General features: G+C 41.9%; 4 protein-coding genes across 6 annotated transcripts; 1 reads left to right on the top strand and 3 right to left on the bottom strand.

Moving 5' to 3' along the window:
* Positions 1-594: 594 nt before the first annotated feature.
* On the bottom strand, positions 595-4565 carry armc10 (armadillo repeat containing 10). The gene is made up of 6 exons (XM_079162584.1): positions 4193-4565; positions 3766-3911; positions 3414-3548; positions 3144-3320; positions 2915-2986; positions 595-2743 (listed from the first exon to the last, which is right to left on the bottom strand). The coding sequence occupies exons 1-6, from the start codon at positions 4452-4454 to the stop codon at positions 2492-2494; spliced, it is 1044 nt and encodes a 347-aa protein (XP_079018710.1). The 5' UTR covers positions 4455-4565; the 3' UTR covers positions 595-2491.
* Positions 4566-9181: 4616 nt separating this feature from the next.
* On the top strand, positions 9182-18662 carry fbxl13 (F-box and leucine-rich repeat protein 13). The gene is made up of 17 exons (XM_079162407.1): positions 9182-9325; positions 9721-9830; positions 9919-10017; positions 10678-10773; positions 10875-11010; positions 14534-14586; positions 14961-15061; positions 15540-15669; positions 16109-16207; positions 16409-16529; positions 16628-16790; positions 16914-17033; positions 17137-17260; positions 17340-17420; positions 17694-17828; positions 17921-18084; positions 18168-18662. The coding sequence occupies exons 1-17, from the start codon at positions 9217-9219 to the stop codon at positions 18349-18351; spliced, it is 2025 nt and encodes a 674-aa protein (XP_079018533.1). The 5' UTR covers positions 9182-9216; the 3' UTR covers positions 18352-18662.
* LOC306698193 (leucine-rich repeat-containing protein 17-like) lies at positions 11131-15748 on the bottom strand. Of its 2 annotated transcripts, none has more exons than XM_079162405.1 (7): positions 15610-15748; positions 14004-14166; positions 13429-13905; positions 13046-13278; positions 12238-12393; positions 11653-11794; positions 11131-11568 (listed from the first exon to the last, which is right to left on the bottom strand). In XM_079162405.1, exons 2-7 carry the CDS (start codon positions 14126-14128, stop codon positions 11286-11288), a joined length of 1416 nt encoding a protein of 471 aa, XP_079018531.1. In that variant the 5' UTR covers positions 14129-14166; positions 15610-15748; the 3' UTR covers positions 11131-11285. The 2 variants fall into 2 exon arrangements, with proteins under 2 accessions (XP_079018531.1, XP_079018532.1); XM_079162406.1 differs by having other exon boundaries at positions 14004-14136; positions 15610-15699.
* Positions 18663-18893: 231 nt separating the features above from the next.
* fam185a (family with sequence similarity 185 member A) lies at positions 18894-22329 on the bottom strand. Of its 2 annotated transcripts, XM_079163753.1 has the most exons (8): positions 21773-22329; positions 21570-21679; positions 21276-21368; positions 20965-21103; positions 20063-20104; positions 19877-19972; positions 19651-19785; positions 18894-19518 (listed from the first exon to the last, which is right to left on the bottom strand). In XM_079163753.1, the coding sequence occupies exons 1-8, from the start codon at positions 22206-22208 to the stop codon at positions 19406-19408; spliced, it is 1164 nt and encodes a 387-aa protein (XP_079019879.1). In that variant the 5' UTR covers positions 22209-22329; the 3' UTR covers positions 18894-19405. The 2 variants fall into 2 exon arrangements, with proteins under 2 accessions (XP_079019879.1, XP_079019880.1); XM_079163754.1 differs by lacking the exon at positions 20965-21103 and having other exon boundaries at positions 21326-21368.
* Positions 22330-22592: the final 263 nt, after the last annotated feature.

The following is a 22592-nucleotide window of genomic DNA, read 5'->3' as shown; positions in this document are numbered from 1 at the left end:
CAACTTCATGGAAGAGCAATAATAACTGGATTGCCCCTTTGAGGCTCAGTCGAATATTATTCCAGCTCTGTGGTGCACCTCTATGATCTAAATTTGGCTTCTCTATATTTAGTTTGGACTCTGACAACAGTTAGATGGCCTGTTATAAAGTTTGACAATCATATATGTAGTCCTACAATAGCCAGAGGCCACTCAGGTTTATAAACATGCAGCTGTAATGTAAACTAACACACTGGAAGCTTGAGGGGCAACCTGAGAATAAATAACATGTGTTGACTTTTCTTCAACTTAGCAATGGCTCTAGCAGCAGCACCCTGAATGAGATGAAATTGTGAGGTGGTGGGACAGACCTGAGAAAATATCTTAATAATGAACAGTTACCTGCTGGAAATTAAAACATTGGACAAGATTCTCTTCATCATGCCTGGACAGGAACCCTGATTCTTGCTTTGTTTCTAACGTGGTATTGTATATACATGGCCAACAGTTTCACAGCAGAGCTCGTCACAAATTCAGTGACTGATTCTAGTTTAATATATTTGAGTAAACTACAGAAATAAGGATGTGGAAATCCATAATTTGTCATATCGGGCATTTATTGAACAATTCAAAACAGACAAACATTTCTCATTTTATAAGCAAAATGCTGACTAGCTTCATTAAATAAATATGATAATCTAGGTCACAAGTAAATCAGCCTCCTGCTGTATCTGTTCTGGTAAACCATATTGCCTGAGAGAGATTTAGGATTTGGGTTTAATAAAGTCAGTGTCCAAACTTAAAAATGTGGAGCAATTCTTTACACCTGGTCTGGCTCATGCCATAAAATCCTTGCATTAAAAATCATATTCTGAGATAACCGTCACATCTTTCATGCAATTTAGAAAACAACAAATCTGCAGATGGGTCCACAACTCCGGTCCTCCAGTTCAGACATGTGGATCCGTCACTTACAGCCCGTCTCATTATAGAAAAATGCATAATTTAAAAGAACAAGGCTTGTACTTAACATTCAATCTCTGTTGTTATTCAATAATCATTGTGTGCATAAAAATGTCCGTATACAGTAATTGTTATAACAGACTTCTTTGTCAGAGATCAAACCCTCCTCCATTCGTTTCCAAGCTGCATATCTGCACGACATTTGTTGTGGCTGAAACAATCATAGCAGTCCAGACATCCTTTTCCCCTGCAACTTCCTCCTGCTCCTCCCAGGAGGATCCACAGGTGTTATGGAACCCCACCAGTACATCCTGGATCAAACCTGTGGTTGGTACACCTTCGAAGTCAAAGTTTGTTTCGGTTGTATCAGGTGTCCCAACCACTAGTACAAGCTCTTAACGCAGGGGAGGCAGTGTTTCAACTCAAAGTTCTAGACACACTGATCTAGGGATGCACCGATCTGACTTTTTTTAGTCCCGATACAGATACCTGGGCATCGTGTGATACCGAGTTCCAATCCAATACCTGTGTTTGATTAATAAGCTGTATGCTTCGCTGTGTGGAAGAGACTGAGATCATTATTTTATGTGAAAGGAACATCAGGCTTGACTTAAACATTTATTTTCTAACGCTGTAAAACAAAATGTTACAAATAAATACATAAATATAAATGTATTGAATTGTTATAGTAAAATAATGGTTTCAGATATCTGATCCAGCTAGTTGAGTCAGATATCGGTGCATCTCTACACTGAACTTCTCACATTGTCACAGAATGCGAGGCCAACCGTCCTGTATGTTGACCTCACTTTAGCTCTTCCAAAGTCATGATGCACTGATTCTCACATTCAATTCATTAATAAAAAACTCATAAAGACCTTAAGATCTTTAAGCATGTTGATAAATTAGCAAGGACAGGAGGTGTAGTGCAGACCATTCATTAGTGTCTCCAAGGCATGCTATGTGGCAAGAAAGCTCATCAGCTTTCTCTTTAAGTCTCTCTGACCCACAGAAGGGTAGAAGGTTAGGTCGTGCTGCACAGGTCATTCTGACACTTTCTCTAGAAAATGTTTGGCAGTGGGTTTGGGTTCAGAAATTTCACCTGGAGCACGTCTTCAGAGAAAGCCGGTGACATTCTCAGAAGAAAGGGCACTGTGGATCTTTGAAGGAAAATAGTCTCTGGCAATGAGAAGAAAACTCTTGATGAGGTGGCCTGTTTTTACTCTCTACAGAATGAATGGTTTCTTCCTGCCCACTCATTGCTCATTCATTAACTGTAGTGTAAGAAAGTGAAAATCAGGGAAGAGTGGCTGGTGAGGTGGAATAGATCATTTACTTATGTGTGGTAATAATACTGATCTAGGGAATACTGTAGATGTAGAGAGAGTGGGAGTTGAGTATCCACCCACAGGAGGCTATGCAGCCATCTCTACAATAAGATTAATGTCAACAGATATATATTTGAACTAGAAGGGTGATGGCTTGATGGCTTTGGCAAAATGTGTGGAAGCAAACGCTGTGCATGGATCAAGAGTGCAGAGACGGAGGTCTATGTCAAGATGCGGGCCACCTGGGACTGAATCTCAATATCTGGGTGTGAAAGCAGCTGGACCAGTCGGCTGTGTAGCTGGGAAGACTCATCCAACATGACCCGGAAGAGGCAATCCTGCTTCCGCCTCAGTTCATTAGCCACCTGTGCAGAGGGCCTCCAGGCCTTCAGGTTCCCTGCGAACGTCAGCAGTCGCAGAAGCACCGCAGGGGCAGTTCGTGAATCAAACAGCAGCACAACGGAAGCTGGTGCCTTCGTCAGAAAGGAGAGAAGACCATCATCAAAATGAGGATTTATAAATCAAACTTGGACTGACACAAAAAGTGTGACTACAAACAGATTTGACTTATCTAATCCATTTGTTTTGATGACCTCTTAATGCAGAGCCATGCTAACTAACGTACACAATCCCTTTATTCATACCTGCGCTTGAACAATGTCATCCATCATATCTGGATTGGATGACAAATTCACAAGGACTTTCAAAGCCTGAACCTGAAAGGCAAATATTAGAAGTGCTTGATTAATACAATATGGCATTCACAGCTCTACTGAGCGTATCCGTTTTTCCAGGAGAAGTTTTTCAAATGTTTCAAACGGTATTCAAAAATGTGAAGAGGATCAACCAGGTGTAACCTGAAAAGACACCAACCTGTAATGCTTCACTGCTCACAACAAGTAGAGAGAGTAAGAGTGTAATGGATTCCTTCAGCAGGTGTTGGTGTTTATCTGAGACTGAAAGGTTTGTCAGCAGCCTGAGCGCACCAAGCTGAAGGTCAGAGTTCACTGGTGACATCTCAATCAGCTCCAGCACTTGTGGCACATAAACCTATAAAAAGGCATGAAGTAGAGTATAAACAAAACTACATCATGTTCAGCAACAGATTGCATGATACTTGCTGTACAGTATAAGGCAACATACCTTTATTTGTTCCTGGTTTTGGATGTTCATACACAGATTATTTAAAGCATTCAGAGTCTGCACTCTAACCTCTGCCCCAGGATCAGAGAGGAAACCTGCTATGACATGAATCCCTTCAAATTCCCGTATAAGATTCTGGAAGATCAGTAAAAAAAAAGAAACACGAAAATGAACAATACATGAGTGAAAAGAGACACACAATGTCACACAGTATACAGAACTTTGAGTGGCACCACCGACAAAGTACGTCAGCTACATAACTTTCTAATTAGATACCTTATAACTTTACATGAAGCAATCAGAACTGACCTCGCTCGCACAATGGTTTTCAGAAAGTGTACTCCTACTGTACCTGGTTCACAGTAAAGGCAGCAGAATTCCCTAACGTAAGAAGTATCCGACATCGGTCGGGTGGACTATTGCTGGTCTGCAGACATGACAGCAGCATTTTCAGGTGCTGTGGCTCCAGGTTGCCAGGGGACTGGTGGATGATTTCACCTACGGAGCAGGATAAACCATTTAACAAACGTTTATGGATATTAAACAAGTGTTTGCACTAGAAGAGACATGGTATGCTTACAACCCAGCTGCTGTTATTGTTTCCAGTCAAAGGCTCTCCAGATTATCTATGAGTTTATATCAGCACGTGACCATATTTGGGGATTGAATGTGCGTGCTTTGAGGCAGTTTGAGATCTTGGGAGATTCACTTTGCTGGAGCAATCAGGTTTAGATGTAGTTACTGTGCACGCTTTATGAGCTCTGTGGCTCCTACATTACCTGATGCAGCGTCCACAGGTCGAGGACAGACAACATCCAGTCCAGACACTCTGGCCAGCAGGCTGCCCGGCGGAAGGGTGACTTCACCGGGCTGACTGCTCCTCCCGACACTAGGACTTTCATTGGCAGCACTTTTCTTGTTTCTCTTGAAGCTCCCCCCGCTCATGAGTTTGTATAACCCGTAAGAAGCTCCAGCTCCGGCAACTATTCCAAGCAACGCTTTCATGTTGCCGAACCTGGGAGTAACACTTCCATCGCCCATGCTGCTGCTGCTGCTGCTGCGTCTCTAGGTTAGCTAAGCTGTTAGCTAACGTTAAGCTGCAGATGCTCTGAAACGTTGCGAGTCTAACCAGTTGACTCTTCAGCTAACTGATCCGCTCCTCAGCTAGCTAGCGCTGACGACAACCCATCACTGACGTCTAATAACAACACCCAGACTAACGTTGACGGAGTCATTGTTGTGAAACCTGGAGAAGTTTGCTGAAACGCTACAGCTGTTAACGAGTTGCCGTTACGTTGTTCCGGGGCAGCTCGAGTTGCCAGGTTTGACAAAAAGAAGCCCAATCAAAGTTTAGAGCCCGCCCAGCGGACACTTTGCCTTATTTTATCATAGAGCTATGACGGAAATATAACTGAAATATGATTGAAGTTTCAATTTATTTGTAACAAACTACACAGACGGTACAAGCATAGCCTGAATCACCCCAAATCAATGTTTACCCATTCACATAGGACAACCTCCCAATCTGGCAACGCGTCCGGGCAGCTCAGAGTGGCCGACCAAATGTTTCGCTGGGTGACTAACACATAGTTAACGATAAGAAAAGCTTTCATTACAAAGTTGGAATATGTATTAAACGCAGTTAACAGCAATGTGTTGACTGAGCAGCCGTGTGCGTCACATCGTTGGATGTGTGCACTATCCTATAGCACACTGTCGTTGCAGCGCATCAGTTGTCCAACACGTAACGTCACAGTCTCTGGACTGTCCTTGAGACGGACACTTGGTGGCTCACTTGCTCAAGTTTTCTTTCAAAGTTACTGCTTGGAGTGAAAGTCTCTTCTGGTTAACTTTCCCATCGTTGTCCATGTCCTCAATTTAACAGATATTCAAGTGCCCCTTTACGTTCATATTATAAGTACTGTGTCGTCTGTATGAGTTTTTGGGTGGCAAATGAGTTTCCCCACTGGGGATTAATAAAGTGTTTCTAATCTAATCGATATGGATGTACATACATGATCTATACCCTCTCCGTTATGTTTATACTTTGAGCGAGACTCGTGGGGATCTTAAGTAACCGTCAGTATGTCCTCAGTACTTAATGACAACATACTAGCTTAGCATTAGTTCATTTTTGATGAAGAATATTATATTGTGGACACAGTCTATAAGGACCCAGATGACACCATGGTACTGTATGGTTTAGCTGGTATACCTTTGAATCTCAGATTGAATCTCAAGATTGTTTTTTATAATTGCTGTTCTGTATTCCTCTCTAATGTCCTACTGTCTGTTGGAGAAGGCCTACTGCTGTTATAGGAACAATTTAACACGCTCTTGCTTCAGGTAGGCCTATTGCAGCCAAGATCAACACATGAGGGTTTGAATGATTGATTAAGGATTTTTGAGGGAAAAGGAAGGAAATGACCATTAGACACATGTTCAATCACTATTCAGGTAGGTTTTTTTTTTTTTCTTAATCACCTTACATAGTTTTTAGAGTTATCAAATTGGGATGCATGAGTCAATAGATTTTCACTGCTCAAATATTGCCATACTTGTCATTTGTGACTGAAAATAAAGCTGGTCAACCTAAAAACACTGACATAGTTGAGTTTATCCAATGTGACACAATCAAGACAAGGAGGTCAACAAGTTACAGTGTGTAGAAATGCAGAAACTTGATTTTCCTCCCAGTTGAAGGTGGCAAGAGATCCTTATGAAAACAAAAAGAAAAAGAAATGTTTTCAGTTGTGTGAGCATTAGCATTCACAATGTGAATACTTACCCATATTTACAAAGGACTGACTCAGCAATTGTATCTGCATTTGAGAAAATGTAAATCTTTTTAATCTCATTAATCATAAGCACAGTTCTATTGACAAATAAAATATCTGAAAGTTTTCCATACCATGTTATCTCTCGAAAAGTTTTGAGTCACTTTTTAATGTTCAAATCCTTTTCCATTGTGGGATCTAGTGTTCTTGTATACATCCAGCAGATAAAGGTTCATAATGGTTCTTCATTAGAGATACTTTGCTCCTTACGTAGCCGTTTCTGGTGTGTGTGATTACAGATTGAGGACTAACACTTACTGTCTTGTCTTGGAGATCGCCACCATGTCTGCTTGAGCCATCAAGAGAGCTGGAAGGTTGCCCAGTAAACCTTGTGAAGAATCGGACTGGCTTCTTTCTATTGAAAGCTACATTCTGAGCATCATGTGGGCTGCTGGTTTGAAGACCAGCAAGAACACTTCTACTCTGTGGTGAAGGGTTATTAGAGCGTGAAGAAACAGAACCAGTAGATACAGGCAGGTGGGCGGTGGGCATGTGGTTTATATAATTTGATTGCCTGCCAACAGTGGGTTGATAGGCCTGAGATGATTTGGCTGGTCTTTGGTTGTGTTCTGGTTGATAATCTGGGATGTAGAGTTGATCTCTTGGTGCACGGTCATATAAAACGTGACCATAGAAATTCAAAGATGAGGGCATTGGTGCAGACAGGATATTGGCTGGAGTCACTCTGCTTAGTTGCTGACTTTCTTTACCAAGTTCTAAACCACCAGATAGTTTTTGATCCTGCGTCAAAGAGTCTTTAGGCCTACTGTAAAATGTATATTTTGGTTGTTGCTGGATAGTCTTCTTAGAAGTTAGATCCTTTCTTGAATAGTGGCTGAAATCTTGAGATGGGCCGCTTCGAGGGTTGACAGGAGATGCAGTCACATGGCCACTGAAAGACAAATCATCTCCAAAGAATGAACCAGAGGGTTTTTGTTCAGGGAACTTGGAGGTTGTCGACTGAACAGCTTTGTTTCTCACACGAGGAGCACTTGTGAAAATATCCGGGTTTTCACCAGAAATGCGACCACTGTCAAAACCTCCATAATTACTTGAAACATGCTCTGTGGCTGCTAAATGATGGAGGGGATAGAGAGCAGAGCCTTGGCCGTCATAAACTCTGGTAGAAATGAGACTTCCAGTGGAGTCCACAGGATCAGGGACAAAGAGGCTTTCACTTGGCATTTGGTAGTTGGCGCCCTGTTCAACCGCTGCATTCATAGAGTCACTCCAGTCTTCATTTCCACTGGCGTCATCATGGGCGGTGCCTTCTTTTGCAGAATAAGACCTATAGCCCGTGTCATGCTGCCCATTATTATTTACATGTTGGGCATTAGAAGCCATCTCGTTTTCAAGAGTTTCCCGTGCAGTTTGAAAATGTCTTCCCAGGTCACTTCCTGGCATTAAGAAAGATGTCTTCAGTGATTCTATAAACCGTTTGAAATCTTTGATTGATGAGAAACTGGTGCCCGCCGTATTTTTCTCTTGTGTGTGCGCCTTCACTAAAAGGCCAAAGGGGTGTTGATAACCAGGACCGTCATTGTCATATTTCGATACAGGGGGAGAGGAGGGGACATCATGTTCTGACTCTGGTTTGCCTTTTATCATCTTTTCACTAAGACTAACAAATCCAGCATCCTCATTGTTTTCATGTTGGACTGGTTCTCTCTGAAAGCTTTGGTGTATCATAGCTTGCATCTCATCCCTTGGACTAACGGAGACTTGGTTTGGGTTTAAAGATGCTCCAGAATGAAACTGGTTTGATGTTTGTGGACCAAGCACTCCTGCGTGGCTACTAAAGTCATCATCATTGAGAGAGTAGCCATGTGCAATATTGTAACCTAACAGAGAATAAACAGACATTAAGTTTATTTCATGTGGTTGAACATGGTCAGGAATAATACAGAAATGCTTACCTTTTTGAGGAGGAAAATAAGCACAGCCCCACAACAACAGAGTGCAAAGCCTAGAGACCCTGAAAAACAACAGTGTCAGAAAGATAAAAGTATGACAAGCCAAATGTATTAAAAAATGCACTTGTATTTTATTTACCCAAATTGAAGAGCCATGGCAGTGAGTTCATCCACGTGCACCAGCAGCAGACTGTTCAAATTACCAGCCCAGATAACGATCAGTCGTGCTTCGTCCTTTTTTCCCCCTGAAAGTTTGGGAGCAAGGAACGATAGGAAAAGTGCAAGGAAGGTTGCTAAAACCTTTTGCAGTTTCTGCTTACACTGATTGCAATTAGTTGATTGTAGACAGCTGGTGCTGTGTGAAAATCAACCACATTAGGCAAGCACAGGTGGAGACTTAATTCAAAGGGCTGCATAGTGATGGCTCAAATATCACTAAAAGCAATCCAGAAATTCAACCGGATGATAGCTTTAAAACATCTGTTACCTTTCTTTATGTCCTTTTGTGAATCCCCGTGTCTTGAATATACACATTATATGTAAATTGTACGTGATTGATAGGAAGACGATAACATACAACCTTTCACTCAAAAAGTTAGAACTTCTGAAATGAATCCACAAAATATCCATAAAATATTGATAATGCCAAGAGAGAGCGACTCAGATGTCACTCAGAAATTTGACCCATGTGAATGAAACCAGTGAATGTTTTCTCTGGATCATTGTTAACACGTTGCTGAGTTCATGAGGAGATTCTATTTCACCTGTCTATTGTCAGTACAGACCTCTGCATCACTGACCCTTTGTGCAGTCAGTCACTCTGTCCTGTCTGAATGTCCAAACCAGCTTCAGTTGAAATCATCGTTAGAAAAAGAAAAAGAGATACAATGATATTATTTCAGTGTTACTGACTCCTGTCCTGTTGAGTTAATGCAGGTTTCTGAAAGTCTGCCTGTGTACCTTTCCCTTGAATTAATGATGAGCTGTGTTTGCTTTTGGGGACAGGAAGGGGAAGAGGTTCACTACACAGAGTAAAGGAGAGGTACAATAGAGATGGCTCTGAAGATGGACATTGCAAAGAAACATCATGAGAGGAAATGCCAGCGGGTTGCACTCACCAAATGGTCAAACTGTGTAAAATTACACAAGAAGACACAGGCCGGTAGGTGGTTACTAAATTATTTCTGAATTAAAAAGTAATCATGAGGAGTTTTGTCTGTGCTGTGACTATGTTGTATATTTTATAGCCAGAGAAAACATGCAGCGTGGTTAAGAAATGTGTCCAAACTGAAAGTCTTTCCTGACAATCATTTCTTCCCCACTGCATACACCCACTCTCGTGACTCATTTTGTCCCCTGCTCTTTTTACTCTTGACTTGACTTTACATTTTCTTAGCTAAATTTGTCTTGAAAGTCGGAAACAATCCAACTTTATGAGCATAAAGTCCCACATGTTATCCTCGTGTTATCCTTAAAAAAGATGCCTAAATCTGAATACGTGTGCTATTCAAAAGTGATGGACATTTGAAAAGAGATTTAAATTTCTTTTCTACTTAGTTGCTGTGGAGAAACTTGAGCGAGTTGTAAACGCTCACCGCCTTCACCGCATAATAGCTGCATGGCGTAATGTTGCAAAGGACTCAAAGAGGGCAAAAGAATACTTTAAGGTAAACATTTATTTGGAAGTATATTAAAGAAGAAAATCATGAATTGTACCACTTGTCTACATTTCTTTAATTTCTGTGAATCTCGCAGAGGTGGGAAATGGGGTTTGTAGAAATCGGCAACAAAGTCCACCAGATTGGGGAAGGATGTGACAGACTCTCCGTGCTCCCTACCAGCCTCTCAACGACGGTAGTTCCTCTACACCACGCAGCATCCGTGTCTCATTCAGCCACACAGAGCTGTGATAGCTCTGGATTTAAAGCTGGAGCAGCTTCACGTCTCTGTTTTCATTATGAGATCAAATCTGTTACATAAGACCTCAAGTGGACTCCACTGTAAACATGCCTCCAGTCTCGTTGAGGCCAGTTGATTAATGTCAGTAGAAGCTCATTATGGTCGAGTGGGTTATGTTTCTGGGGAAACTCTCTCATCTGTTGCTGTTGTTTTGCTTATTGATAATATTATTTTTGTAGGTATTATATAATTATAAGAGCACGTTCCTACTCATGGCTCTATAGTTTATAAATACATGAAGAACTCAAGTAAACATCTTTTGAGTCTGCTTGCACTTACCCGTCATAGCTCCTGTTTGTTTTGGATTCACATTCGCTGGCAAAGGGATTGCAGTTCTGGCTTTGTTCGCTCTGGTGTTTCTATCCAACACTTCTCCTGATAAATACTTAGTGCTTCAGCATGACTATGTTTGGAGTGAGAAAGAGGCTTCTTGTACAATTACATTGCACAAACATTTCCAAAGTGAAAGCTGGTTACTCGGGTATTGGTGAAATAAAAAAGAATAGGAAATTCACATGTTTCCACAATAATGTCATCTGATTGTTTTTTCTTCAGATCTTCCAATATTTAGAGGTGCGAGACTTGCTCAGTTGTGCTGAGGTATGTTGCACATGGAAAGCTATCATCCAGTCAGGCGCACTGTGGAGTCAGGTCTGTACTGGGAGATGGGTTCTTGTATTTAATTCACAATGCTGTCTAAAGTTATACTTTAAACAGGAGTATAAATGTTCCCTTATGTGTGTCCCTGTTAGATCAACTTCTCTGTGGAGAAAGACTGGATAACAGACAGCACAATGATGCAGATTCTGCAGAACTACCGTCCATTTGTCATCCATCTCAATCTGCGAGGCTGCATGTCTCTAAAATGGCCCAGCTTAAAATGTATAAGTGAGTATTTCATATTCTGTCGCCAGATTGTTTTGTTTTTGTTTCATGTGCAGTACCCATGTGTCACTTAGGTGTGCATTGACACATAACACAATAATTTGTCAAGACAGTCAATAAGTTGTCAACTCTTATATTCTGATTAAAAGGACAACAAATATGAAAACAACACGGAAAAATGTAGTTTCTCCATCTGATACAGACAGTTTTATGACAATGAAAGGAAATGAATGAAGGTAAAACAAAGAGTCAAATTGTAGGACAAAGTTTCACTCGAATCAGGACAGCCTGATGATCTGGTATTTCTGCGGCGCTCTCAAGTGGCTTGGCTCCAGCTCCTCCTCCAGTTCTCCCTGCACTTCCATTGGTGTGTTCCATAGTTCAGGGTCCGTTTGGTCTTGATCCGTTCTGCTGTGCTGTCTGTCCTTTGGACACTCTCTGTTGTAGGACTGCACATACTGCGCTACACTCTCCCCAGTATGTTCAGGAGGAGATCGACACAAGAGGCCAGACTGTCTCACCCCTGGGTGCAGGCGCAGCCAGTACACCATATAGTGGATGCTGAAAAAAATGCAATCACTTTTTAATAATTATTTGCATTTTTCTGAAGAAAAGTATTGCAAACATCCGAGCCCGAAAACCCACCTATAGTCACACACCCAGGGGTTTTCTCCCAGTTTTAGCTGTGACAGGAAGTAAAGGTCTTCAAGAACACCGTACTTGACAAAATGCAGGCTGTTGTTGGACAGGTCCAGCTCACGTAGATGCAGCAGCCCAGACAGGGAAGCTGGGAGAGCGCAAAGAAAGAGCATGAGCATAGCATTCATTTACTTCTCTCAGTTTAGTTCTAGTAAGAGAGACCTGTTGCTGTTTACTATTTATCAAGAAAAGTAAAAGCCAGTGGTGCAATCAAACTCTGATGGGAATGTGCGAGCTGGCGTTCAGTTTGTGAATCACTTAAGCAGAGTGATCACATTATGTCCGTTACCCTCTCAGCATTCCCATTGTAAATAAAGCCAATACTGTAATACACAAAGATGTCTCTAAAAAGGAAATATGGGAAACAGAAGTCAGCAGCATAACGGGTTCTTAACCTTTGGCTTTCTATCAGACAAAGAAAAACCTTGTTTGTGTAGTTTCTCATGCTGGATATTACCAGAAATATTTAGCAGACACTGTAATATGTACTGGTGATGATTAATTGGTATACAGAAATAAAAGCACACATACCTGTGTCAATGTGCTCCATGTTGTTATGACTGATGTTAAGGGTTCTCAGGCCCCTTGCTCCGTGGAAATTTCTGGCTTTGAGATGACGGATTGAATTATGGGACAGATCGATATGAACAACATCCTCTGGGATACCTGTAGGCACCTCCATTAGACCTAAACACACAGGAGAACGGGTTACTTAAATGGTTCTCAAATACATTTCATTACTTTGCCTTAGTCAAAACGTTGCTGTATAGGGTGTTTTTCTTTTATTGATTAGAACTATAGATTTTTCATCTTTACCATCCACATTTGTTAAACCAAAAACTGAGAAAATAAATCATCTTGAGTTTCCACTCTTAGTACCGCAAGGGACAGATTTATGCTCCACCTCTATCCATAATCTGAATTTCCTCCTGCCGGTACGAGGCAGATAGTTGTAACACATTATTTGATTTACAGTATTTTTAGGTACATCTAAAATGCCTTTGCAGGTTTTGCAACAGACTTATTCCGATGTATTAGCCAAACTTTGTTCAGTTCATGCTTTCCAAGTTGTTCACGAGGCGACAAATGACTATAAAGTAGAGTCAGTCACAGTTTAAGAAAGCAAATAGAAAACACCTGCCAAACCAGATGTGTCTCTTTGATCGTTATTAGGAGTCTGGCCCTGAAAATGTTTTGAGAAATGGAAGTTTATTCATTCCAGTCATGCAACCCTAATATTTAATCATGAACATACGAACTCTATGACATGAAGCGTAATTTCTTTTGAGCCCTTGTTGAATAAGAAACATATTTAGGGAAAAGCTGATTGTGAACTTGCCTCGGTTCCTGCAGTCCATCCGTATTTGTGGGAAAAGATAGGTATGGCAAGATGTGGTTGCGTCTGGTTTTGTGCGGAAGGGAATGGGGTCTACATGGTCTACATGGTCTACAGGCTCTACGGGATCTGTTTGGTCGCCCTGTTGGTTGCCGGTTGGGTCTGTGTCCTTACAGAGTAACTTGGGGTCAATCTGCTTCAACTTCATGTTTTTTAGCCTGGTGGGCCCTGCACACCTAGATGAGGAAACGCCGTTCAGTCACCATGAAATCAGATGTGATATTTGCAGGCACTTTGTTATTCTGAGAATCAGTTATGGCTTGCGTACCTGTTGAATCAGAGCAATAGATCACACTATGTCAAGCTATTTTTGTGGAATCCCTTACCTGGCATAATTTCCTAGATTACGGTTGCTTGGGACCTGAAGGGTGCGTATGAGACTGTCCATCGGGCAGAGACAATTCCAGGGATTATCATATAGACGTAGGTGGCGAAGGTTTGGCATGGGGATGAGGGCCTCCTCGCTAAGTGTTCCCAGGCGGTTGTGCTGCAGCAGCAGGGTTGTAAGGCGTGTCAGGCCCTGGAAGGCCCCTTCCTCCACTAAAGAGATCTGATTCTGCTGCAGGTCCAGACTAGTTAAACTCTCAAATCCAGAGAAGGCATCTTCACGAAGGACTTTGAGCCTATTACGGGCCAGAAGGAGGTGCTTTGGTTGTGCGGACCAGGTCTGTGAGGTGGGAATGGAGGTGAGGCGTCGGTCCTGACAGTCTACGAAGACGTCTCCAGATTCTGTCAACTCTGAGCAGTCAGGTGCCACAAGCCTGGAGGAGCCCGATCTGCTGTGACGCCCAACACCTCTCATCCTGACAAAATGAATTCATGGCTTGTCACAGTGTACACTTGGTCATTAGAGTAGGTGATAAATGGTTTAAACAAACTAGACCCAAGAGTAAATTCATACCTGCCCCGTGTGAGTTTATGTCTGGCTCCTTTGAGACCTCTGCCCTTCCCTGGTCTTTTCATCTCGATGGACGGGAGCAGGAGGAGGAGCAGGGAGGCTAAGAGGAGAGAGGAGGTCACTTGCATCCTGTGCCCTGCAGGGATTGTCTTTTCAGTAAGAAGAGCTGGAGAGAAGTAGGATTTTGGGATACATAGCTTAAGAAAACAGGCTTGGACACAGAAGCAATGGGTCAAAGGTGAACAGTGTTACTGTTGATGGAACACAGCTGCTGCTTACCCTGAGGAAGAAGAGAGCGGTAGCACATTATGTAAGAGATGGGAGCTGTCCAGGAATGTGTATACGGCTTTGAAGGAAGGCAGAATACTATGACAGAAGTTGTTCCTTACATACTGTCGTATATTACTTTACGATATAACAATTTGCCTATAATATTTATAGCAAAGTATTTCCACTAAAGGTGGACATCGTAGTAGTTGGACCAGTTGTTTCTTCTGCTCTTTACTTGTTTTCTCTACATTGTGTTTTCTTAGGTGAATGCAGAAATCTTCAGGACCTCAACTTGTCAGAGTGTTTTAATGTTACAGTAAGTAAAACATTGTTAAGAATATGATGATACTGTATAGATGAAATAATCTAAATCTACAAAAATGCATCATCTTCATATCACATGTGCCACTTTACTGTTACAATCATTTCTGTAGTTGAATGACAACTAGATTGTTGCAGTTGATAAATATTGAAATATTGGTCCCTTAATAAATCAGTGAAAATGTCCATTGAACATTTTTAGTTTTACCCTGTTTTAGTCATTATACATTTTATATAAAACTGTCAAGTAGTTTAAATGTTTGTTAATGCATGTGCATGAGTGTGATATTAGACTGAGCCATGTACTCTAAGAACAGGTGCCTTGCTGAGAGAACTTAAAGTAACATTTAAATCTCCGCTCTTTAACAGGATATGATGGTTCAGAGAATTGTCGAGGGCTGTCCCTGTTTGCTCTACTTGAACCTTTCTTGCACATTTATAACAAACAAAACTCTAAGAGAACTGTCCAGGTAAACCTCCAGTTATGATAAACTGCCATGTCACTAACATTTGTGCTATAAACTGTGGTCCAGCTCACTCACATCTGAAAATTGAACAAACAAATCCCGGTATGATACTCCTTTCTGGCCCTTTGCTCCTTGGTTCCCAGAAATAGCTTTATTTCTCTTTGTCCGATGTACTGCTGGCTTGTGAGCAGCTTGGCTGGTGCCAATTTAATGATTTAGAGGAACAGATGTGGCACTCATAACATAACGTCTGGACTGTTTCATTACATTGATGATAGATTTGCAGGTTAAACAGATTTCAGTCATTAGCACTCTCCCTCATGGGTACTAGTATTATGCTAAATTCCATGCATGTATTCAAATTTAAACTTTTGTTAAAGAACAACAACAAAACAACCAACTATAATCTACAAAAGATTAAACACAAATAAGTTTCCCTCCGTTTTGTATATAAACTAATCGAACTATTGCTTTTGAACAGGAATTGTCTCAACCTTCAATACCTGAGTCTGGCGTACTGCAACAGATTCACAGATAAAGGGTTTATGTACCTGAACACAGGGAAGGGCTGCCACAATCTCGTCCACCTCAACTTGTCCGGGTGCACTCAGGTCAGTTGGTATGCTCCCCTCAGTTTGGTTGCTAGTCACTCCACTCAGCTGCAACTGTAGAACGAACAGTCCACCTTGGATAAATCCAGTCACTCCTCTCTGCTTCCACGTGTTGGAGTTTCTAGCTGTATGCTAGTGACTGTTTGCACTCAGAAGAAAGATCTGAAGGGGAGGGAGAGTAGAAGGCAGCTGTGGCCAAAAGGAGGGCTGGGTTTATACAATCAGCCCTGGCCCACCCATTCACCATGTGCACGCACTATAACATAACACACATGCACTGCAACAACAAAACATACTTTTCCTATGGGAATGTGGATTAGTTTGGTTCCAGATGTTTCACTTTATGGGGCCCTGACAATGTGTGCAGCAAGGAAAATGGCTTCCAGGAGAATGATTCAGATTCCAACTCACACACATATTTTCCTCTCTCTCCTCCCAGATGACTGTAAATGGGTTCAGATACATTTCTGCCGTATGCCCTTCACTCAGGGAGATTGTGATCAATGACATGCCCACGCTTTCAGATAGCTGTGTCTTGGTAAGTTTTTTCCATTTCTAACACATCACTGGTGTCATACAGGGTCAACATCCTAGCCCTGGAATGTTGAACAAAGACACAGACAACAAGGAATAAATTAGGGAAGAATTTGCTTCGTCAACTCATGCATATTGTTTTTGCCAGCACACCCTTTACCCCTGGCAACAGAAAGAGGTGTTGAGTCTTACCCTTTTCTAACAGGCGCTAATTGCCAGCTGTCACTGTCTGTCTGCCATTTCTCTGCTGGATGCTCCTCATCTTTCTGACGTTGCCTTAAAAGCCATCGCTGAAGTCGCTAAACTGAAGACTTTTAGGACAGAGGGTGAGATCTATTATTATACTATTTCCACATCCACAGAAAAGATAGAGGTAATTCTGTTCCAGTTATTCTGTCTGTTCCACACCCCATGTGCACTTTAGGTAACAACCAACTAACAGACGCAGGCTGGAAGGCCCTGTGCAGCAGCTCACACGGCCTCCGCAGACTCCATGCTGCAGAATGCTGCAGAATGACTAATGCCAGCCTCAAATCTGTGGCCAACCTCAAGAACCTGCACAACCTGGACATCTCACTTTGTAACAAGTGTGTGTGTGTGTGTGTGTGTGTGTGTGTGTGTGTGTGTGTGTGTGTGTGTTGCTGCGGTTTTATATTCTATGCGTTCTTATGATATTGCATGACGTAATAGGTAGACTGTGTGTATTTCAGGGTGAGTGATACTGGGATCCGGTATCTGACAGAAGGTTCCTCATCCACCAAACTGAGAGAGCTGAATGTCAGTTACTGCACTCTCATCACAGACACGTCTGTAATGAGGATTTCACAAAGGTATATATAGTATGACCTCACACACAACACACATATCTCAATGTGGTTTGATAAATAGTCTCTCTCAACAGCTTTGTGTGTGTGTGTGTGCACAATTAATCAGGTTGTGTAAACTGTACCATCTCGACTTGAGTTATTGTGAGAGACTGACTGATAAGAGTCTGGAGTGGGTGAGTGGCAGCTCTATCTGCTCTCTTGATATGAGCGGTTGCAACATCCAGAATCAGGTATCGTTTCTTACTCTCACAAATTGTATTTAAATCTGCGAGTGGAGAATAGTCTGTAACTTTGTATTTGTATTTGTAGGGCCTGGCGTCTCTTGAGGGGATTCGCTTGAAGAAGTTAATTCTTGCCAAATGTGTCTCCGTCACAGATGCTGGCATGGAGGTACAAATCTAGCAAGAAGAAGAACACATGGCCAGATGTGTAATTTTTAAATAACAGTTTATTTCCTTTTCTAGCTCACAGGGAATTCTTAGAAAGAAAAATTCTTAGAAAAGAAATTCCAAAAAAAGTCAATCATGTTCACAGTTGTTTCATTTGCTGACTACTAAAAGACGTGAACAGAGGAAGGTGTGTCTTCTTGAAGACATGGTTCTTCTCCACAGTCACTTTCACCGAACATCTCTCTCTTGTCTCTTTTGTTCTTCACGAGGGCAGAAGCTGTGCAAGACTGTGAGAGATCTGGAGTATGTTGATGTGTCTCACTGTGTAGCTCTGTCAGACTCGGCCATCAGAGCGGTTTCATTTTACTGCAGAGGTCTAGTCACACTGCGGATGTCGGGGTGTCCAAAGGTATCCGCACATGGTCACACGCACACTTCTTTGCCTTTAAATGTTCATTTCATGCCAAACGTTTTTTTTTTCCCCTCTCTGTCTTGCTTCAGATGACAGATATGGCAATGCATTATCTGACAAGTGGATCTCAGTACCTGCGAGAACTTGATGTCAGTGGCTGTGTTCTTCTCACAGATCGCAGTCTCCGACACATGAGGAGGGTCTGTCCTCCGCTCTGCTCCATCGCGATGGTCTGCTGCAGCAGCATCTCCAGGTAAGACAAAGTTTAGAAGAGCCCTGCAAAGTTAGAATCCTGCACGGCAGCTTTTAATGACCAGAGAGCGTTTCCTCCTGTAGGGTGGCCGCTTTAAAGCTTCAGCCACATGTGAAGCACTGGGAGCACAGCAATGACAACCCTCCAGGCTGGCTTGGATACAACATGGGCCCAATAGTGTCTCCAGTCAGAAGACCCATCAAGACCGAGGAAGTGGCGGAACAGCAGTCAGTGAAGACGAGAGCAGCATGTACAGAGAGGACATAAACAGACCTCAATAAGTAATAATATTGTAAAAAATACGGCCCTATGTTATCATGGTGACCATCATCTTTGGGATATTATTTCAAAATAATCAAAGAGCCTTTTCAACAAACTATTTTGCATGATACCCACAGAGATGAATTATATGGTTAAAAAAAATCCCAAATCACTGGTTAGTAATCAGATCAAGTGTCACCTGTGTGCATAGCAGTCAAACCCTTTAAGGACACATTGTATTGTATCAGTGCCCAATAATGCAATGTCCTGTGCTCTTCTGTTTTGAGTTTGATGCAGTATAGATCACTTTATGCTTCTACATAAATTGGTTCCACGACTCACTATCATTAGATGTGTCACTAATTATTTAGAGAGGATGACAGCAACGACACAGATCACTCTGTGGATGGAAAGTTGGCATCTTTAACACTGTGACATGACCAACATTGATTTCTATTTATTTAAGAAATGTTATGTTATATATATATATATATATATAGATATATATATATATATATATATATATATATATATATATATATGGAAGTACAAAGCACTTTAAATTCCAAACTTGTTCAAATTGATTGAATGTATTTATTTATAAGTCTATGCCGTGTCTGTGCACTGTTGCGTCTTTTCTCCTCTAGAAATATCTTTGTTCATTTATGCTCTTTAAATTAAAAGGCTGTATTATGTTATACTACAATCTTGGTTTATCCTTTGTTTATATAACACTTTGTAGTTGCATTTCACTTGATTTTATTTTTTTGGGGACTTACAATTGTTTTTGTATTTACATACCATACAGAGGACATTTAATCGCCGGCAGTATTTCCCATTCAAACCATTGACAGTTCATCACAAAGCAACACTGGTGTGCAGTCAAATAGTATGCTTTCAAAACGCATTGTATGAACAGAATATCTGTTAAATACTATAGATGATATATAAAGTCTTTATTTAAAGTACAGTATATCCTGAGCACAGAGTTGTATATACTTAGGTGAGGTAAGTGAGTATATATATATATATCTGGCTCTGCAAGTGTAAACCTCATATCTCAGCTCCCCAGCTTCAGGGACTCAAACCAGCTTTGTGTTTTCAGTCTGACGGAGTTTCTGTCTGCCTGAGCTTTGACCCACTGGTCAACGGGAGACTTTCCATTTATATAACCTGAGAGAGAAACAGATCAGGGGAAATGAGAGAAATACAGAAAACTGAACGTTCTGTGTGGATTTACTTGTAGGAGTGTTTAGTTAAATAACTGTGCCATGGAGTGGGATGTAATGAAAAACAACGGCTCACCAGTAACTGTGGTTTGGCCTTCAGCTGTGTTGTTTACTACTCCATGCAGAACAACCTCTGGGCTGATATCCACCGACGTTCCACAGAGCTCCATCGCAGCTTTCAAAGAGGAGGGGACACGCACACACACCGCTCCTACGTACAACAGAAGAATGAGGGATGAACAAAGAAAAACACTCAACGGGAAAGAAAACCGGTGAATATTCTTCTTATGCCGCACGGTTACCTTCCCGACTGTGGAGTTCGGCACTGCCACCGTCTCCCACATACACATCAATGCCTCCGCTGTGAGAGGAAACCTTAAGGAAACTATTCGAACCATCTGCAAAAGTAGAAAAGTGTTTTGGTTTTCACAGCCACTGATAGATGCCATACGTAGTGGATTGTGCAATCACTGGGTCAGCTTGCTCACCAATAACTGTATCTCCAGACACGTTCTTCACAGTGGCGGTACCTTTTTAATAGATTAGAGCACAAGGTCAGTTTTAATTCACATAACTAGCTGTCAGATTATTTACAGTCACTAGTGGGTAAATTACAACATTAATAACTGTTCAAGACTGGAAAATGTAGCAGATATAAGCCTCGGTCACAGACTGAATCCATCATAAACCTGCATCACTGAAGGTTACAAGATAATTGATTCCATGTATTCTATGACGAGAGGCTCGACTGTATCAGGAAGAAATTAAAACGTCATGTGGATGATGCATTTTCTTCACTTCGCATCAAAGAACTGTGTGTCTTTGTGATATAATCTCTACCTCCAAGTCTTTATAAAACTAACCTGATTCACAGCTATTTCAAAACAAACAACAAGTACAGAATGTGTGATAAATTGCAACCACATTGCATTCAAATGGAGTCTGTTTGGATCAGAGCCCAGGATTCCTGACATACCGAAGCCCTGCTTTACAAACCGAGTTAACGTAGTGCAGCTGTGTGTCGCAATGGCGTATGGGCACTGGAGGTTCTTTTACAATACGGACCAACTGACAGAGTGAACTACTAGATACAGGGTGCAGATTAATTACAAACAATAGTTTCAATTAGTTTTAAGTGCAGGCTGCAGTAGCTCAGATGGTAGAGTGGATCGCCGATTAATTGTTGGGTTGGCAGCTCTTCTATGTTCTCTAAGTGTTCTTGTACAAGACAATGAACCACACATTGATGAAAATATTTTGGACAAAAGTGTAATGCATTTAATGAAACATTTAACATTTCTTCTTCAATACTCTACATTTGAGTTTGTCTGCAGCCATCATGACCACATAAAACAACATAGATGAGGAATAGATGCTGCCGTTTGCTCACCGTGTACATTCCCCAGTTCTACTCTCCCCGAGTAGGAGGAGACGCAGCTGGATTCAGCATATACGGCTTTGACCCTCAGAGGGCCACGTTCTGTTGAAATATTCATTTTGGTACCCTGAAGCTTTTTGACATCAACTCCCTGCAAACAAACAACTAATCACTGCACAGGACTGTAGCCAAGTGATGTATGATCCAACTTATTTTAGCCTCCAAATCAGAGGTGTACACCTCAACGCTGTAAACACATTCAGATAAAGCCTGTATGCGGCCAGCTGCTGCCCTCTAATGACTGCTGAATGTACTGTTCTTACACCGTCTCCACATGTGCTGATGTCCACATTGCCGTGGATAGTGCCCACACCTGTAACATGTCCTCCGTGGGACTGGACCTCAACCTGATGACCCTGAAGAAAATATCACACAATTCTAGTCACACAATCAGTCAAATATCTACAATAACAACAATAATGAATCAAAAGTTATATTATTTTGAATAGTGAAATCAGCCGAATAGGATACAGCAAACATATCAGTGCATCTCCACTTGTTTTTACATGTATTTTCTACGAAAAGGCATTTGTTTATTTTGCCATGCCACCACCTACCTTGACAGAGTGCAGCAAACAGTTGCCCCTCTCTGTCTGCACCTTGCAGATATCACACTCCATGTTCTTCACTTGCACGTTTCCTTCTCCTTGAGTAGTAATGAAGAGATCTGATAAAAGAAGACACCAGACAGTATCATGACAACTGCTTATAAACACGTGAAATCATTATTGTAGTTGTATCAACAACAGGAGACACTCACTGCTTTTGATAGGTGCAGTCAGATCAATCGACGCGCTGCTCTTAACCTTCTCGGCTGAGATGAGCAACTCTTTGCTCTGGTGGTCATAGTGCACGTGTAAGTGATCCAGGCCGACCTCCTGCTCGGTGTCTGTTCCGTGAACTGTGATGAAGGCTCGGTCAGCCTCGGGGTATGTGTGCAGGTCCAGAGGACGGACGGAGATGCTGCAGCCCAGCTGTGCCCGCACCGTGCTGAAGGGGCTCACCGCCAGAGCCCACTGCTTCAGAGGCGGGTTTACCTCCTCGTGCGTTGGGGACTTCGTGGGGACAGAGATGGAGAAGGACCGTGAGGTATCCAGAGGGCATCGAGGGGTCGTGGGTGTCCTGGGACCGACTGTGAGGGACCAGCAGCGTAGAAGTCCGACACATCTCGGCCGACCTGCTGAGCTCCAAAACATCTCGATCACCTTCCCGGAAACCAGCTCATCTACACCCCACGCTGCTGTTTTCAGCTAATAAACAACAGCAACACACTGGCTTACAAGCTGCCATTCAGTCAGCATGGACTGTCAGTCTGTGTTCCTCACACGGCTCCGGTTGTACTGGTAGCACGACACTTCCGGTACGAGTTTTCAGCGTAAAAGCGTCTTCTACAACACAGTCAAAGTGAAACAGACAACAATATAAATGTGAGTTGCAGTCAGAATGATAAAAGTTGAGATTTTGGTAAATTTCTGTGTTGAAGCTTAAGTATATATCTCAGCAGGATTTGTTGTAAAATTTACTTTATATATTTTTTACACTATACTCATATAGTCCTCTGTTATTGTAGAAATTATACA

This window comes from Pholis gunnellus (genome assembly GCF_910591455.1).
Source record: "Pholis gunnellus genome assembly, chromosome: 7".
NCBI classification, from domain to species: Eukaryota; Metazoa; Chordata; class Actinopteri; order Perciformes; family Pholidae; genus Pholis; species Pholis gunnellus.
Note: the sequence above shows the minus strand (reverse complement) of the source record. Positions and strands in the feature narration are given on the sequence as shown.

What these genes read in the sequence shown, in the direction of transcription:
- armc10 (XM_079162584.1), bottom strand. Translation starts at nt 4,454, where the DNA reads ATGGGCGATGGAAGTGTTACTCCCAGGTTCGGCAACATGAAAGCGTTG. An exon ending in ACCTGTGGACGCTGCATCAG is followed by an intron (nt 3,912 to 4,192) that starts GTAATGTAGGAG and finishes CCTGCTCCGTAG; the next exon opens with GTGAAATCATCCACCAGTCC. An exon ending in ATGACATTGTTCAAGCGCAG is followed by an intron (nt 2,744 to 2,914) that starts GTATGAATAAAG and finishes TTTCTGACGAAG; the next exon opens with GCACCAGCTTCCGTTGTGCT.
- fbxl13 (XM_079162407.1), top strand. Translation starts at nt 9,217, where the DNA reads ATGGCTCTGAAGATGGACATTGCAAAGAAACATCATGAGAGGAAATGC. An exon ending in GGGCAAAAGAATACTTTAAG is followed by an intron (nt 9,831 to 9,918) that starts GTAAACATTTAT and finishes TGAATCTCGCAG; the next exon opens with AGGTGGGAAATGGGGTTTGT. An exon ending in ACTTGTCCGGGTGCACTCAG is followed by an intron (nt 15,670 to 16,108) that starts GTCAGTTGGTAT and finishes CTCTCCTCCCAG; the next exon opens with ATGACTGTAAATGGGTTCAG.
- LOC306698193 (XM_079162405.1), bottom strand. Translation starts at nt 14,128, where the DNA reads ATGCAAGTGACCTCCTCTCTCCTCTTAGCCTCCCTGCTCCTCCTCCTG. An exon ending in AATCTAGGAAATTATGCCAG is followed by an intron (nt 13,279 to 13,428) that starts GTAAGGGATTCC and finishes TTCCTCATCTAG; the next exon opens with GTGTGCAGGGCCCACCAGGC. An exon ending in CCCTGGGTGTGTGACTATAG is followed by an intron (nt 11,569 to 11,652) that starts GTGGGTTTTCGG and finishes CATTTTTTTCAG; the next exon opens with CATCCACTATATGGTGTACT.
- fam185a (XM_079163753.1), bottom strand. Translation starts at nt 22,208, where the DNA reads ATGTTTTGGAGCTCAGCAGGTCGGCCGAGATGTGTCGGACTTCTACGC. An exon ending in GACTGCACCTATCAAAAGCA is followed by an intron (nt 21,680 to 21,772) that starts GTGAGTGTCTCC and finishes TTCTTTTATCAG; the next exon opens with ATCTCTTCATTACTACTCAA. An exon ending in CGAACTCCACAGTCGGGAAG is followed by an intron (nt 19,786 to 19,876) that starts GTAACCGTGCGG and finishes TGTTGTACGTAG; the next exon opens with GAGCGGTGTGTGTGCGTGTC.